Source organism: Gopherus flavomarginatus, chromosome 1, assembly GCF_025201925.1.
Source record: "Gopherus flavomarginatus isolate rGopFla2 chromosome 1, rGopFla2.mat.asm, whole genome shotgun sequence".
In the NCBI taxonomy this organism is placed as follows: Eukaryota; Metazoa; Chordata; order Testudines; family Testudinidae; genus Gopherus; species Gopherus flavomarginatus.
This window is the reverse complement of record NC_066617.1, coordinates 92,593,887-92,611,776: the sequence shown is the minus strand read 5'-3', so window position 1 is coordinate 92,611,776 and position 17,890 is coordinate 92,593,887. Positions and strand designations below refer to the sequence as shown.

At 44.0% G+C, this 17,890-nt stretch overlaps 1 protein-coding gene across 1 annotated transcript in view; it reads right to left on the bottom strand.

The window, feature by feature from the left end:
- Window positions 1–442: 442 nt before the first annotated feature.
- Window positions 443–17,890, bottom strand: part of LOC127042716 (solute carrier family 23 member 1-like) — a 69,599-nt gene continuing 52,151 nt past the window's right edge. The window contains exons 6-12 of the mRNA XM_050935968.1: window positions 12,408–12,528; window positions 10,966–11,122; window positions 10,440–10,693; window positions 4,386–4,550; window positions 2,463–2,571; window positions 1,541–1,636; window positions 443–708 (exon numbers count right to left, since the gene is read on the bottom strand). Of these exons, the coding sequence (XP_050791925.1) occupies window positions 443–708; window positions 1,541–1,636; window positions 2,463–2,571; window positions 4,386–4,550; window positions 10,440–10,693; window positions 10,966–11,122; window positions 12,408–12,528 (1,168 nt within the window). The remainder of the gene's footprint in view (window positions 709–1,540; window positions 1,637–2,462; window positions 2,572–4,385; window positions 4,551–10,439; window positions 10,694–10,965; window positions 11,123–12,407; window positions 12,529–17,890) is intronic.

The following is a 17,890-nucleotide window of genomic DNA, read 5'->3' as shown; positions in this document are numbered from 1 at the left end:
TTAGGAGCCAAGTAGCACATGCACTTTTCTGTCACTCTCAGTGATCAGCTGGGGTGGAAGGGTAGCTGTCACAGCTCCCAAACAGCTGATCAATGGGAGAGGGAAACATACACTGCTGTGCATATGCTATTCAGAACCTGATCAGGACTGTCATGGCTCACAAAGAGAAAGTGTGGGGGGGGGGAACAAGATTCTTCATAAGAGCTGATGGCCTCTGGCCAGGCTGTTCCCCAGTCAGTATATTCTTGCTACATCTTGATACATGGAGGCAGAAAAAGGTGAGGTAATTACTCAGGGTCACAAAAGGAGTCAGTGGCAGAGCAGGGAATAGAAAATTTTTTTTTATCATCTATTCTCCTGTTCCAACCTCAAATCAGGTGGTCTGTAAACATGGTTTTCATGGCACGTGCTTTGCAAATGAGTCCACCTCCTAACCATGGGCTTATATCCTTGTATCAATGTCTATCTCTGGTTCTCCTTCTGATCTTATTTTGAAACTGTTTTCCTGTTTGAGGCTCTTTGGTTCTTCCTTTCTCTTGGATCCAGATAGCCTTTGGGGGCAAGTTGGGAGGTACTGAACCCAAGAGGAGGTGCAGAACTTGGTGCCTATCCCAAATGGAAGACTGTAGACTTCCAAAACGCGCGTCTCGTCACACTCCTCCTGGCAGGTCTCTTTCCATGCTAAGAGTCCTCGCTCTTCCTGGCTTCCTACCAAAAGGAAGTGAGAGGAAAGTTACCGAGGAACCATTAACACAGACTTAAGCACATATCTAGTGCAGTTCCCTAATTACACACAGTTCTGGTATCGTACTACTCCCAGCATAGTGTCTCAGTGCAATATGATATATTGATACTTTACACTTCAGTAGCTCTTCGTATGTTCAAAGCATTTAACAAAATTAATTAACACTATTAGAAGATACTTTTCTTCCTGATACAACAGCATTGTAAGTCGGATTCTCCATTGATTACAATGTGGATCTATCACATGCCATGCATGTTGACTACAGTTAAAATATTCCATTTTAAAACTAGCCTGAGTGCACATTTCCTCTCCCCTCTCCCCATGTCCCCAGCTCCCCCCCTTAAGCTTGCTCAAAACAGAAGACTTTCTGTTGTCAGTAGACATTACAGCCTATCTTGCCAGGGCTTTGCGCACAGTCGGTATTTTTCCTAACATGTTCCACCATTTCCAGTGTAAATGCCTAGTAGATGTGTGTCACAGGTCCTCCTTTGTGTTGGTGCACAGAGAATGAGTTGTCACAGCCTCCTCACTGTGGAGGTTTGACTCTTTAGCTCAAGCTGTATCAGCCATGCTTTTAACTCTGGAGGTCCCAGGTTTGTCCAGCAAGATGGCAGCCATGATCATACCACTCCCAGCTCCACCTCGGGTGGCTGTTGGCATTTTAAATGCCAGCAGCACCTGGGTCCGTTTACATGAGCACTGCCACCGTTACTCCCACCAGTGGAGCTGAATTGTTGGTGATTATGGTGGGAGACTGTAGGAAGCAGAGGGCTAGACCGCTACAGCTGATCAGACCTGGAATCGTGTTATCAAGGATAAACGCCAGGAATCCACCTACAAACATGCCAGTGGTGAGGAGCACTCGTATCACTTGGTCTAGCTGGAGAATTCCTGAAAGAAAAACAAAACCTCAATAAGGGACCCAAAGACACACATTTGACCAACACCAGAACCAATGACAATCTGCCACAAGTCACTCACTCGCCAAGGAGAGACATGCAGCTCAACAGCAGAAAGTACCGTGCTCCCTCTTCCAAACCAGGGCATGAGATTTTGCTGTTTTACAATTTAAAATAGCTTCATCCTACTGATAGCTTCATGTGTATGTTTTTAGTCCATGTTACTAATTTTTATAATGGCCAGAGCATACTAGGTGACTTACGAATTCATAAAAAGACACTTGTAAGATCTTTGGAGCAGACACATTAACTGCAACAGACACAATGTGTGGGCTAACAGTTCATGGACAAGAAAGGGACTAAAGTCACCCTCTTGTAATTAGCAGGAGGTTCTGGCCCTTTGTTTTTCCAAAGGCAGTATTTTACTGCAGGTAGATAGCCACAAGGATGCTCCAAAGACAGAGATTCCAGTCAGAATTCAGCCATGATAATAAGCCAGTTCTTCCTCTTACTAATTGCTTCTCACACCGGAACATTCCAAAAGGAATGGGAGCCACGGATTCCTTACATTGCAAAGTCTGTATTTGTTAACATGTATTCATTTAGCAGTGAGAGATTGCTACATCTTAAAGATTCCTTACAGTCAAAGTGCTACAGCAGCACATCCAGAAGGCAGGACTGCCAGCCCCTAGGCAACTTTCATGGGTTTAACCCATAACATTTGTAGGCTGCATTTCAGGTGACTTCTCTGTATCAGTATTGACTTTAGTTTCATGTTTGGGAGGATGGTCCCAATAAATGAGGATGCTCATTTTTACCTGTTTCAAGCACTTGAGAATTTTTGTTTACCCAGTTGGGAATTGCCAGACCCGCATATATAGAGAATCCAAAGATAAACAGGTTTCTTGAGGAGTTCATGTCCACATACTGTACAGAGAGATTACATGTGTTAATACATACTGCTCAAAACGATCAAAATCTATAAACTGCTTGGACCTGCTGATGAATCCTTGTACCCACATACACATATGCAGTGACAGTTACTAGGGGCAGAATTTCATATGCTATTGCAGAAACAGCTGTAGAAATGAAATTAACAAATGTCTACAGAAATACACTGATATACACAGAGCCATGTCATCAGCTGGCATTTATTAGTACTGAATCAGAACTGTAGGGCTGGAAGGGACCTTGGGAAGTCATCAAGTCCAGCCCCCAAGTAAACCTAGACCATCCCTGACAGGCATTTGTCTAGCCTGTTAAAACCTCCAGTAATGGGGATTCCATAACCTCCCTTGGTAACCTATTCCAGTGCTTATTACCCTTAGAGTTAGAAAGTTTTTCCTAATATCTAACCTGAATGTTCCTTGGAGCAGATTAAGTCCATTACTTCTTGTCCTCCCTTCAGTGGACATGGAGAACAATTTATCACTGTCCTCTTTATAACAGCCCTCAACATATTTGAAGGTTGTTTTCAAGACCCCCCTCAATCTTTGTTCCTCAAGACTAAAGATGTCCAGTTTTTTTGTTTGGGGTCTTTTAGTCTTTCCTCACAGGTCAGGTTTTCTAAACCTTGCATCATTTTTGTTGCTCTTCTCTAGACTCTTTCCAGTTGGTCCACATCTTTCCTAAAGTGTGGCACCCAGAATTGGACACAGTGCTCCAGCTAAGGCCTCACCTGTGCTGAGTAGAGCAGGGCCGTTATCTCCCTTGTCTTATGTACAACACTGTTACTACAGTGCAGAATGATATTAGACTTTTTAGCAACTACACCATATTGTTGACTCATATTCAATTTGTGTTCCACTGTAACCCCCAGACTGTTTTCAGGCAGGTATTAGGCAGGTATTCCTCATTTTATAGCTATCCATTTGATTTTTCCTTCCTAAGTGAAGTATTTTGCATTTGTCTTTATTTAATTTAATCTTGTTGATTTCTGACCAATTCTTCAATTTGTATAGGTTGTTTTGAACTCTAATCCTGTTCTCCAAAGTGCTTGCAACCCCACTGTCACCTGCAAGTTTTATAAGCACACTCTCCATCCACTGTCCAAGTCATTAATGAAAATACTGACTAGTATTGGACCCAGGATTGGCTGCTGTGGGAACCCAGCTAGATACATCCTCCCAGGTCAACAGCAAATCATTGATAGCTATTGTTTGAGTATGGTCTTTCAAGTGGCGGTGCACACACTTTATAGTAGTTCCATCTAGAGCACATTTCCCTAGTTTGCTTATGAGAATGTCATGTGGGACGGTACCAAAAGCCTTACTAGCATCAGGACATATGATTCCAGTGGAACTAATGGAGTCAACCAGAAAAAAAATAGATCAAGACAGCAGCAATCCAGGCTTCCCTCCTGCCTACACCAATGCGCTTCAAATCAACCAATCAGGAAAGACTGCCTCTAGGGTGACAGTAGGGATCACCAAGTAGTGTAACCATGCCACCGTAACTTTGACATCACTCGCCTATTAGCAGTGCTGCAGTCCTACAACAAGTTAACCAGGGGACTCAGTTTCTGGTGACCCCACTACAGTTGAGTCTTCTTCTGGTCCATTCATTGGCCTCTTTGATGAAATTGCCAACATGACTGCTAACTAGTGTGAATTACAGCAGTGGTTTTTGCGATGAGGTACTTGTCCCAGTAAACAACTGCACTGAACGGGAACCTGACTGCAGACTAAAATTCTCTCTCAAGAGTATTTAGTCTTGTAAATTAAATCCTTTGAGGCTGTTACCTGCAAATTGGAAACTCCCACAGCAGTTATGATTCCAAACATCACAAGGAGCAGTCCTCCAATCAGGGGTGTTGGTATGCTGGCAAACACAGCGCCGATCTTCCCAAACATGCCTATCACAAGCAACACGCAGCCACCAGCAATGATCACTATTCTACTTCCTACCTGTGTCAAGAGGGACAGCACAGAATCAGTGTACAAAGTACATAGAACTGGAGGATGGAAGGCTGTAGAGATTGCATAGTCTGACCATGCCCAGATTTACAAATTAGATTAGATCATTCAATATCAGGTTAAATTCCAGGACTCAAACAGCAGCCTGAGAGGTTTTTCCTGACACAGCAACCTCACAGAATCTGGTACACAAACTGCACAGTAATTGCAGATTTCTAAAGAATACAGTAACTTCTCACTTAACGCTGTAGTTATGTTCCTGAAAAATGCAACTTTAAGTGAAACAATGTTAAACAAATCCAATTGTCCCATAAGATTTAATGTAAATGTGCGGGTTAGGTTCCAAGGAAATTTTTAGGGGGCAGACAAAAGGCATTATACTGTATACTGTACAGTACTGTACTGTGGTCGGGAAGTGCCCCTGGCTTACCCCACACAGACACAGCCCGCATGCAGGCAAGGAAGCACCTTTGCAGCAGCAGCGGGCAGCTTCCTCAGAGAACAGGCTCGGATTTTGCTGAGAATGCTCTGGGCCCACCTCTTCCTGTCCCCAGTCCACTCCAGGCCCACCTCTTCCCACCCCCACTCCACCTCCTCTCCAGAGCACGCCACATCCCTCTCCCACCCCAAAGTCCTAAGCACCACCAAACAGCTGTTTGGCGGTGGGGGAAGGGCTAGGAGGGAGGGGGAGGAGGCAGAGAAGTGGAACTTGTGCAATGCTTCCTCGTAAAGTCGCTGCTCTTCCACAGAATCTTACAAGCAGGCAGCCAACCGACCTTATAAGGAAGCATTGCACAACTTTAAATGAGCATGTTTCCTAATTGAGCAGGGATGTAACATTGAAACAACGTTAAGTGGAACAACGTTAAATGAGGAGTTACTGTACTATATAATTAACACAACCTGGACTGAGAACAATCATGGATCTACCTTGTTGCATGAGATCCTTTATCCTGGTAATAACCTACCACCATCAGCCACTTTATCATGTAATAACAGTGAATTGTTACTGATAGTTCGAGGCCGTGCACAAAAAGATAATAAATAAATTACAATGTTAATGACTTTCGCTAGAGGCTTTGCTATGACACCACTCTAAAAACTCTTAGGGCCTACTGGAACTTATGTTGGAACCGTTTATTTGATTTTTTTGAGTTTAGTTTCACATGAGCACAGTGAAATGCTTACAAATTGCTTCCAAACTTGGCAGCCAACTCTCCTCGCACTGAAGTTAATGAACAAGTTTCCATTGACTTCCAGAAAAGGATCAAGCCTTTGGAGAGTCACTTTTGGATGCTGGTGAGAGAGTGTCTGTTTTGATCTCTCTCTTTCAATGACAGATTGAGCATTTGTAAAAGAAAACTGGGTAGGTACTTTGGTTTGTCCATATACACCATAACCCAGATATATTAAGTGGGGAAGCAAGATTTCTCTCACTTTTCACTGGATAAAGCCAGGGAGATTTCTAGTCAGGCAATGCACCAAACACTATGATCAAGCACTAAGAGTTTCTCCTCTCACACATATCTGGCAAAGTATGTGAATAAGAAAGAAAAACAGAAACTGTGGAACAAACTTTAAAGATGCTCAGGAGAAGTGAATAGTTATGTTTATTAAGGGAGAAAGTCTACCAAAACACTTGTTGGACCTTAAATTAAAAGTAGCATGTTGCTTCATGGAAAGTTTTAGAGAACCTCACTATGATGTGAAATGTTCATGTTTTAGGCAGAGGAATTATATAATCCTTGTGGACATTTTAAAATCAAATGAACCCTTTTACCCCTCCCTTGCTAACATGTGAAGAATTTCATGTTTCAGACAAGAGGGTTTTTTGGCTAATGGTGTCAGCAAAACCAGTTTCAGTAACTATTATTGTCCCTTTTCAAACACCTTTTAGCATGTGAGATATTAGTAAATCCATTCTGGGGAGGTGGTGATACGGTGTTTCAAAATAAAGCAATCCATATTTTTGTGTTCATCTTTCAATCTGATTTTTCTGTCCCCTGGTTTTAAGGCCGCAGTATTTTTTCCATTTAAAAACAAAAACCCCCAACAAATCTATCTTAGTAAAGGCCCAAATAATTATTTATACTAGATGTGACACTGACAGACCAGCCAAGCCAACCTGTCTATGACCAATAACAACTTAACACGAGGCCATAATTGTAATTAAGACAATCCACTTATGTATGGGTATCAAAGAAATGTTAATTAGGGTAGCAAGCCCCAACTCATTCACTTTGTATTGATAAGAATCCAAGAGTAGATGCTAAGTGTATTTGTCTGTGTTTACCTAGATCTTGTTAGAAGTATAACCATGTAAGCAATGTTTAACAATGTTAAGTCCCTTTCATGTCTTAATTATATATGTGACTGTGTCCAAGGGTACGTCCAGATTACCCACTCTATTGGCGGGTAGCGATCAATTTATCGGGGATCGATATATCACATCTCATCTAGACGTGATATATCGATCCCCGAACGCGCTCCCCATCGACTCTGGAATTCCACCAGAGCGAGTGGCAGTAGCGGAGTCAACGGGGGAGCTGCGGACATCGATCCTGCGCCGTGAGAACCCGAGATAAATCGATCTAAGATACTTCGACTTCAGCTACACTATTCACGTAGCTGAAGTTGCGTATCTTAGATCGACACCCCCCCCCCCCAGTGTAGACCAGCCCCAAGTAACCGTAAGATCAAAGATGTGTAATACTGCAGGAAACTAATATTATCTACATTGTCTTCAGCTTAACTATCAATGCTATAATGAAGTACTGGCTAATTGCCTTATGTGAATGAATACAACTAGCTTACCTGCGTATGCATAGGAAATAGAAGATTGGTTTCAAAGCAAAGAGCTGCATTGTCTATTTTTTCTTCAGAGGAAGGCCCTGCTTTGACAATTTCTGTGAGGAGTTTTGTCAGCCTGATTAGAAGCGCTATAAAGGAAAGCTTTGGGCCAGATCCTTTCAACTGTAGTCTCTTAAACTTTTAACAAGGAAAGTCACAAAACAGAGATCTTCCCAATTATTATTTGGAATAGCCTAGAAAATGCATGGAAGGACTCTAACAGACTCTACACCTGGGCTGCTTATTGGATTATAACCCTTTAAATTGATTCCAGAAAGACTATCGCAAATCAGTAGGCTCACTATCTCTCCTATGAAATAGACCTAAGGACTGTACACATGTTTGCACATATATTGATCTTTTAACCATTTACAACTCTCTTCTTTCTTTTTCCTTTTATTATTAAGCCTTTAAGTTTTTAGTTACTCAAGGACTGGCATCAGCGTGATTATTGGGTAAGATCTGAGACTCATACTGACCTGGGGATAAGTGTCCGGTCCTTTAGGATTGGTGAACCTCACGTATGGTGAATCAGGTTTTCAGTAACCCTTCACTATATTACTTGCCTGTCCAGGTGGGAACCAAGGGCTGGGATGCCTAAGGGAGATTGTGTTTGCCCTCTTTTTTCCCAGTGTGATACTGCAGAAGCTGTATTGTTACTAGCTTGGTGAATCCTAGTATAGAATAATCTACCAGTTTTAGGAACTGCCTGCCCTATTTCTTGCAGTTTGCCCTGAGTGAGGCACTCAGTCTGGCTCATCCACACATCCCAGTAACACTAGGATTATGGTGAAACCTAATATTTTTAATATACTTAGGTGACAAATTATACTGTGGATGAAGCTGACACCAAGGTCAAGAATATACTTCACTGGTGCCATGAGTCTGAGTGCTTGATTCCAAAGCCTGTTAACTGTCTGTTTTGATAGTGTCAGGGAAAGAAAAGGAAGCCCGATTATCTTGCTTAATATTTTAATGGGGTGAAAACATATCTAGTTTACTGTTTGTTTGCAAGGTGATTCTGAAGTCTTCATCAAGACTCTGAAATCCTATTTATGCTTTGCTAGAAGTTATGGCTTGACATTGATGTCTTGTTTCTATATTTATTACTGAAAGATGTATTTCCTGTGAAATGATATACTCATAAAGATCAAAATTCAAAATATGCTTTAAGGGCCAGCTCCAACTCCCACCGAAGTCAATAGAGCTTTTCTACTGACTTCATAAAGATCTGGATCAGTCTCGAAATTAAAGTGGTCCCCAAATTTGTGAAACCGACTAACCTTACAAGAAACGGGATCCCAAAGGAAATTTCTACCCTAACTCAGAAGGGCTGACATTACTGCACTGAAGCTAGATCATGCTTTGAAGAGAGGGAAAGTGGCTACTTGATAATATTTTGAGTGCATTTTATACATTTTCAAATATGTATATACCCCTTATATACAATGTATGCACAAATCACACATTTAATGAATCATTTAGCCAATGCATAAGAAACATCACTGCATTCACGATCTAGTAACATCCTGCAGCAAAAAAACTTCAGGACCAGACTTCAAAGAGAAACTGCTGAGCTTCAGTTCATCTGCAAATTTGACACCATCAGCTCAGGATTGAACAAAGACTGTGAATGGCTTGCCAATTACAGAACCAGTTTCTCCTCTCTTGGTTTTCACACCTCAACTGCTAGAACAGGGCCTCATCCTCCCTGATTGAACTGACCTCGTTATCTCTAGCTTGCTTGCTAGCACACATATATATACCTGCCCCTGGATATTTCCATTACATGCATCTGAGGAAGTGGGTATTCACCCACGAAAGCTCATGCTCCAAAACGTCTGTTAGTCTATAAGGTGCCACAGGATTCTTTGCTGAGTGTACACTGGGTTACAGAGCAGACTGCCTTCCATGCATATGCCCACATACCAGCTATGCTGAAATCTACCAGAAGCTGGTATCCGTGGAAATGACGATTCTTCATGGGGTTTATAAAATGCAGTGAAATAAACTAGTTTGTGACTGGCCAACTTCTGCCTCTACTTTCCTTATGCAGCTCCCCTGACAGCATTACATAGTTTGTTGATGAATGATTTAAGAGTGGTCACCACAACCAGAGCTTTCTGATTGGCTGTCAGATGTATCAATCCCATGATATTCTGAATAACTCAGAGCTGACCGCTAAAGTGAAATATATACCCACAAATGAGTTTAAGAATTCAGTGTAGTTATAGCTGTGTCGGTCCAAGGTGACACTTGGAGTACTTTTCCCTGGCCTGAAGAAAAGCTCTGTGTAAACTTGAAAGTTTGTCTCTCTCACCTGCAGAAGTTGGTGATTGGTCCAATAAAAGCTATTACCTCACCCACCTTGTCACTCTATAAGAATGGGAGTAAAACCATTCAGAAAATAGTGCCAGTTCAAAATGATTAAAAATGCTTAACCTTATGGCTTGACATTTGTTGTTAACAAGAAGTGTGGCACCTTTAATATCCCTGTCATTGCTTAGTTCTAAGCATCATGGAAAATGATCAGTTTTTAAAGACTATATATTGCTTATTTCCATTTTTTCCACAATATTTTTGTTGAATTTGGCTCTCAGGGACAGTCCCAGATTGCCAGTCTCACAGTATGAAGGCCTCTCTTTATCCCCAGAAGGAGTGCAGAGCAGATAATCACCATATATGCGTCTCATGTACCAACCCAACAACATGCCTCCCCCAAACTGGAGCAATCCCCTGCTTCTGGGAATGGAATAGTAGTTCAGGTCACGTGACCCATTTGAGCCTTAATTTCCCTGAGAGCCAATTAGAAATGAATGTGGTAGTGTTTTTTGTGATGAGGACATTTGTACTTGAGATGGACTGAGATCACTTCATAGACCCAGCAATAAGACATGTTGTAAATGTGTGTAATATATTTATTGAAACCACAAGTATAGCCACTCTTTGAAAACTATTGCACTTTTCCATACCGGTGACTTAACCTAGCGCTCCATTGCTGTGGTCTGGTGGCACGGCAGTAAATCTTACCCGGGTGATTCCCAGCGCTCCAACGTTCTCACTGTAAGAAGTGGTGCCATTCCCTGTTCCCCACGCCCCAGCCAGAAGACAGCCAATTCCCTCAACTCCAATTCCACGGTTGATAGCATGCTTTGGAGGGGGCGGGGCACCAGACAGTCGGGCACAGGCATAGTAATCGCCTACCGACTCCACCATAGAGGAAATCACTCCAGCTATGATGCCAAATATCCCAGCCAAACTGATTGTTGGAACTCCCCATTGGCCTGCAAATTAAAAACAATAAAAGAGCGAGTCAGATCACTGGGGCTAGTTTTGCTGTAAAATCCATTCGAGTAAATCACTAGTGACTTTTCTAAGTGTGGGCCTGTGTTTCTAGGCCAGCCCTGCTGAACTTTACCATTTGGGTTCCTCAGTGTCTTCATTTTCCACTGTCATTCAAGATACTTAAAAGCAAAAAGGATACACACAAAGCAACACTGGGAAAAACAATGAGAAGGAACAGTAAATAATTCGCAACATGCTACTACAACTGTACCTGGATATGGGAACCGGAACCAGGGTGCTTGGGACAGAACATCTCCTTTGATGTCAGTCCGAGCCAGATAGCCATAAACTGCAGCGTCCGAGGGGAAGGCATTGGTAACAGTGAGTGCAAAACATATCAGCCAAGTAATGGCGAGGCCAAGAAGAACCTAGACAGTCACATAAAGTGCATTCTGATTAATGGCCATCCTCATTTCCTTAATAGAAGTACTCTGCCTCCTGAAGCACAGACAGACAAAGCCCTCACTGCATTCTGAAAGCGTATTCTCTTTTTGTTCCCCCATTTGCTTGTTCATTCAATAAGATGAAGGTGACATGGCAGAGTCTCCCCCACTCCTGCAGGTTTTTGTCTGGTTTAGAAGCTTCACTGGAGCAGTGGCTCTCAACCTTTCCAGACTACTGTAACTGATTTGTCTTGCATACTCCCAAGTGTCACCTCACTTAAAAACTACTTGTTTACAAAATCAGACATAAAAAGACAAAAGTGTCCCAGCCACACTATTACTGAAAAATTGCTGACTTTCTCATTTTTACCATCTAATTATAAAAGAAATCAATTGGAATATAAATATTGTACTTATATTTCAAGTGTATAGTATTTAAAGTAATATAAACAAGTCATTGTCTGTATGAAATTCTAGTTTGTACTGATTTAGCTAGTGCTTTTTGTGTAGCCTGTCGTAAAACTAGGCAAATATCTAGATGAGTTGATGTACCACTTGGAAGACCTCTGCGAACTCGGAGGAGTACATTAACCCCAGGTTGAGAACCACTGCAGTGGAGAATTCAATTTTCCCTGTTATCCAGAAAGTTTTGTTGGAAGCAGCTGTGAATACTGACAAGCAATTTCTAGCCAGGCTTACCATCATCACCTTGGAACAGACTCCCAGAATCCTTAGCTACACTGCAGTGCATTACGTCATTACTCAGACTTTGTAAAAACATCAGTCTTGTGAGCACAGTCATGGCAATGAACTGCTGCTGACTATTGTTTTAGAAAGAAATAGAAGTGCCCTTGGTTTATGGTACAGACCAGTCAGGGTCATCACTTACTGTTTGGGCCAACGTCCACAGTATGGTGACCAGATATCTTGAGTCAAGAAGTAGGAAGCACCTATTTTCCCTACACATGGTTGCAAAGATGGCCCTATCTTTGGGCACTTACAAGACCAGGATAAAAACACTTGCATTTTGGAGGGTTTCTACCACAAAAATGAGTTTCTAACAGACTAAACCAAATGCAAAACATAGTAGGAGCCAAACTGTGAAGCTCTTACTCCCAAAGGGGAGCAGTTACTGACTCATGTAATCTCACCGACTCCAGTGGAAGTGAATGGGAATAGGATTATTTGGGTTTCTAAACTGAACATGATTTAGTCCACATCTCATAAAAGTGGATCATCTGGTCACCCAAGTCCAAAAATGATAACTCACGGGGAAGATCTGGAAGAGGTACACCTTAGAGAAGTGGCACTTTCTGGATCCTTGGTAAGATGGCAGTGGCACAGGCACATTTTTCAGGTACTGAGAGAACAGAACTATGAAGAAAATGGCCCTGGAATGAGACAAGAAAAAGAGAGAGATTATCTGGGCAAAAGAACAACTGTCTCGTTAGCTTTATCACACTAGGAGGACCCAACTTTCAGAAGTTCTGAGCATCTTCAGCTCCAATTGATTTCAAAGCACCTCTGACAATAAGGCTCTAAGACAATGGTCCCCAATCTTTTCATCTGGCGGGGCCAGACGAAGGACCGTGGCTGCGGTCGAGCATCTGCCGAAACGACGCCAAAATTCAGCGGCATTTGGCAGTGACGCCTCTGGATGACGTCGCTTGTCAGTGGCAAGTGGCATCATCCAGAAGCATCGCCGCCAAAATGCCACTGAATTTCAGCAGCATTTTGGCGGATGCTCAATTGCAGGCCACGACTTGGGCGCATTTAGATGCCCCCATGGGCAACGGGTTGGGGACCCCTGCTCTATGCGGATGTCTGCACTGGAGCTCAAACTGTGTAAATCCCAGCTCAAGAAGACACTGCGCCATTTGAGCAAGCACACTAAAAACAGACGTGTAGTGCTGCAGTGGAGTGAGCAGTGGGAGAGGCTGGCTGCCTGAATGCACACCTAGGATCTCAGACAGGATCGTACATGAGGTGGCTAGCCCCTCCCACTGCTGCACCACCATGACTACACTTCTATTTTTAGCATGGATATGTCACCTGGAGATGTAAATTATACCATCCACCCCTAGTGTGGACATACTCTTAGAGTCATGGGAAGACACATACCAAAGTTGAGATTGAAATAAGCCTTTGGTAATATTTTAAATATGGTTTTGTTGCCGGGTTTTTTTCAATTCTCATTTTTTTTGCCTCAAAAACCAGCCACACATAATTACAGACAATGAACCACCGAATATAACATCCGCCAGAAGCTTAAATGTGATGTTGAATAGAATAGAGACAGAATAGAGAGATCAGTTATGTCCAGGCAGGCTGTATAGGAAATTATTCTTGAGTGCCACTATTTTCACTATTAGTTTCATGATTTAAAGCTTATTCAATGTCAGTTTTTTTTAAATGGCAAAGTGAACTCATACAGAAAGGAGAAAAGGATCAGTTAAGAGAAATCTCAGGTTTTCAATTTCCCACCACAGGCAGGTATGGCCCAGTTCTGACATCACATCCAGATGATCCAATAATATCTGTGCAGGTTCTTGTTTTGAAAAAAACACAAGAATGAAAACCAAGTGTCCGTATGCTCTACCCGGTAGCGAGTGAGTTTAGTTTGATTTCTCATTTTTAGGTCTGTATTTGTGACTACTGAATGGGGTCTGCCCATTTATAGATGTTTTCTGCAGTGTGACCTGCACTGCTGGATTTATGCAGCTAATTCTCCAATGGGACAAACAACCTTGCAGGCCAAAGCTCTCCCAATTAGATGAGAATGAACAAACATATTTATCAAACAGATGCTGAGCAGATGGGATATGCTGGTAGACAGATGAAGACATTCTGTTACGGTGTGTTAGTTAAACCTGTGAAGAGCCATGCAGTTTTTTATACCCAAATTTAATGTAAGTAAAATGAAGGGATGATTCCAGATAGGGAGTCAATAACTTTACCTGGCCCCAGCACTAGCACTTGCTGCAGTTGAATGATAGAGGTGCTATTAGGACCTGCAGCTGTGATGCAGCAGCATCAAATGCTGATCTGGGAAGGGAATAGCCAAAGGGACAGTAGCTCAAGCTGCGGCAGGGTTCAGATGATGGTGGAAGAGGAGGCAGTTGAGACAAGCTGTTGGAGAAGGAGAAAAATCTAGCTACTGAGTTAGCAGATGAACTGGAGCTTGGTAGAAGGTGAGATGATAAAATAAGAGGACAGGAGAATAGAAGTAGGGGACTTGGAAATGAGAAGGAAAACTAGGAGAGGTTTCTCAAGTCGGTAGAAGCAGAAAACAATTGAACTGGGTAAGTGAGCGACACTATTAGAAATGGGAAGTAGTGGGAAATAAAATCTACAGCTGTATTGGAGAGAGCGACTCAAGGGAAAGAACTGAAAGGAAATATAAAGGGTGGAACAGGGAATTGATCAGAAGCTGTTAGATTAAAAAGATCCTGAAAACAGTACATGAGAAGCCCACCCACAAAGGACCTAAAGTAAACGAACAGAGAGAAGGACATTTTGAATATCTATTGAAGGAACACAGGTCAAAGGCACCTACTGGACAAGTGAGGGCCTCTAGGTGAAGAAAACCCTCTTGCGGAAAAACTCAGAGGAGAGAGGGACAGCCTCAGGAACACTGAATCTAAGGAGCACTTCAAGCCAAAGAAACACAAAGGATAGGATAGCCGGAGTGGAGCTGGACTTAGAACCAAGGAAAGGGTAAGCTGATTCTTTGCCGAAATGACACAGTATATTGAGTAATTTCCTTTGTTCTTGATAACAACAATGCATTTGTTATTACCTGCACAAAGAAAGAGTAGCGTGTACAAGCTTGCAAAGCTTAATGTGTTGGTAACTTATAGTTTATTAATATAAGAAGTCAGTACTCAGTAATATTCTATATTATTTATGCTTCTGCTATAATCTTTGTGTTTTCCCTTATAAAGTTCTAAAAATTCAGAATTCTCTCTTTTGTCTTGGTTTGCCTCCACACAGTTGGCATAGTCTAGTTTAGCTGGGTCACTGCAATAAATGTAATAATGTTCTAAGCCAGGAGCAGGCAACCTTCCAGAAGTGGTGTGCCAAGTTCACTGTAATTTAAGGTTTCGCGTGCCAGTAATACATTTTTATGTTTTTAAGAAGGTCTCGCTCTATAAATCTATATTATATACATAAACTGTTGTTGTATGTAAAGTAAATAAGGTTTTTAAAATATTTAAGAAGCTTCATTTAAAATAAAATTAAAATGCAGATCTGATCAGCTTAGTGTGATCCTTGCTCTCGCTTTTCCTTGCTGAGTTTTCCAATGTGGGCTACAGTAGGGGGTGACTGAAGAGCGCTGGACTGAGGCCAGGAGCAGAGCCCTGGGCTGGCTGCCAGTACCCCAGGCTGGCAGTGGGCTGAGTAGGGCCGGCGGCCAGAACCCCAGACCAGCAGCGGGATGAGCCACTCAGCCAACTGCTGGCTCTGCTCAGCCCACTGCCAGTCTGAGGTTCCAGCAGGGATGAAAGAAACTTAAATTTCTTACAGGTACTGTCATATTGCAACCCCCCCTTGGGGGAAGGAGCTCAGGGGCTGGGGATGTGTGGATGTGGGGGAGAGCACTCAGGGCAAGGGGTTGGGGTGCGGGGGGCTCAGTGCAGGGGGTGGGGATGTGGATGGTGCAGGAGTCAGGGCTGGGAGCATGGTGGGTGCAGGAGTCAGGGTTGAGTGGCATGAGGGGCTCAGGGCAGGGAGTTGGGGTGTGTGTGTAGGGGGGAAGTCCTGGGGGGATGGGGGCTTGGGGCTGGCCTGGGACAGTCCTGGTTGCAGCTGGGTTACCTGGATGGTAGATGGGTCCCTGCCCCATGCTGTTCCTGCCAAGGGAGCTGTGGGCCAGCTGTGTGCGGGCACTGCATCTGCAGACAAATGGGGGGGGGGGCGGCGGAAGACTCCCTGGCCTGCTGTTCCCTTCCCTTCCCCACAAGGGGCCACAGCTGTGCACGCCGCAGGGCCGGCACATGCCTGTAGTGCCCTGGTATCCAGCCACAGTGGCGAGAGAGGGGCAGCAGGTCAGGCTGGGTCGTGGACATCTCCACCGCGCCTCCCACCGGCCCCATTCACTTGCCTGACTGCCTGCTGCTTAGTCCGGTGCATGAGGCCACCAGTGCTAGCCTGCTGGACAGTTCCAGCAGCCAGCAGGACCCCAGCTGGGTGTGCACCACGTGCCGTGCCTCCAGCCACAGTGGAGCGCCCCAGCATTGGCCAGCTCCGAGCGTGCATGCTCTGCCTTACTTTCACTTCTAGGTTCCGGCTGCCGGCCCCCTGCCAGCCGGGATCCCGGCAGCCAGGACCCCGGCTGGCAAGGGGCCAGAACCCCAGAGCAGTGGCAGGCTGAGTGGGGCAGGCGGCTGGGACCCCAGAGCGGCCGCGGGCTTAGCGGTTCAGCCCGTTGCCAGTCTGGAGTTCCGTCCCCTGGCTCCTCCCAGCCAGGGTTCCAGCTGCTGGCTCCGCTCAGCCCACTACCAGCCTGGGGTTCCCTGCACCCAGGCCGGCAGCAGGTCGAGCGGGGTCGGCGGCCAGGACCTCAGTGTGCCATTAAAAATCAGCTCGCATGCCACCATTGGCACGCGTGCCATAGGGTGCCAACCCCTATTCTAAGCACTATGAAGTGCACGGATGTAATGAGATGAAGAGGTTTTCTAAGAGATAAAATATGTAGCTAAAACACTGAATATAAGGAAGATATTTAAAGTACATACAAGAACCGCTATACTTGTTACCATATAAAAATATACCACGACACAGTCAAAGCACTGAATAACTGGTTAGGCATGAAAAGGTCTCACAGACACTGGTTTCTTTTTCCCAATTTCTAAAGCTACAGAACCCAACATATCTTCCCTTTTGTTCATGGACTTCTTTTGTGCACTTGAACCAATGAAGATTGTTGGCAGGTTTATGAATTGTTTGAAAAATGGTATTTTAGGTGGGGCAGGTAGCACTGCCTGTTAAGGTTACCCAACACCTCCTATTATAAGACTGGCCAAGTTTTATAAGCAACTGAAAACAACCTACAGTCATTCAGGCTGAAGTTTTGCATGCTGGTCGTCTGACTCAGGATGCCTATATTTGAAAAATTTCAGCCAAAACAGATCAGCCATTTCCAAGAATGAGCTTAGTGAAACAAAGTTGTTTTACCCATAGTAAAAAGTTCTGAAGACCTTTTCTTTGAACAGCTCTAGCACAACCATGCTTTGGAGCAGGGACTTGAAATTTGGCCTTTGGGTCAGGAATGTGCCTTTTGCCATCCTGTGAAAATCCACCCAAAAGTCGCCAAGTTATTAGCCTCTGGGGGGAAAAGATTACAGTCTGCATATGTTCATTAGAAAGTTATTTGATTATATCCTCACTGAGCATGCACCAGCCTCTCTCAGCAATTAGTGCTGACCCGACAGCATAGGCACTATTCCCACAGAGCAGGTTTTCACCTAGGCATACAGGGACAAAGATAGACTTGCCCTGAAAAGGATGCTCCCAGCTGTTCTGGGTCAGGGTGAAGCTGGGCACCTGACGGGAGAGAAGGGAGCCTGTCTCTCCTGTACTCTCAGTGACCACTCCTCGCTGGCATCCAGGCACTGTGGAGGAGGAAGCCATATGATGCGATTGCAGAGGGGACAAGAGCCATACCTTGAGGCAAAGGTGACAGTAAGCAGGTACGGTACGGTGTACCGGCAAGAACCGGTACGCCGTGCCAGACCAGACCGGCTTCCCCAG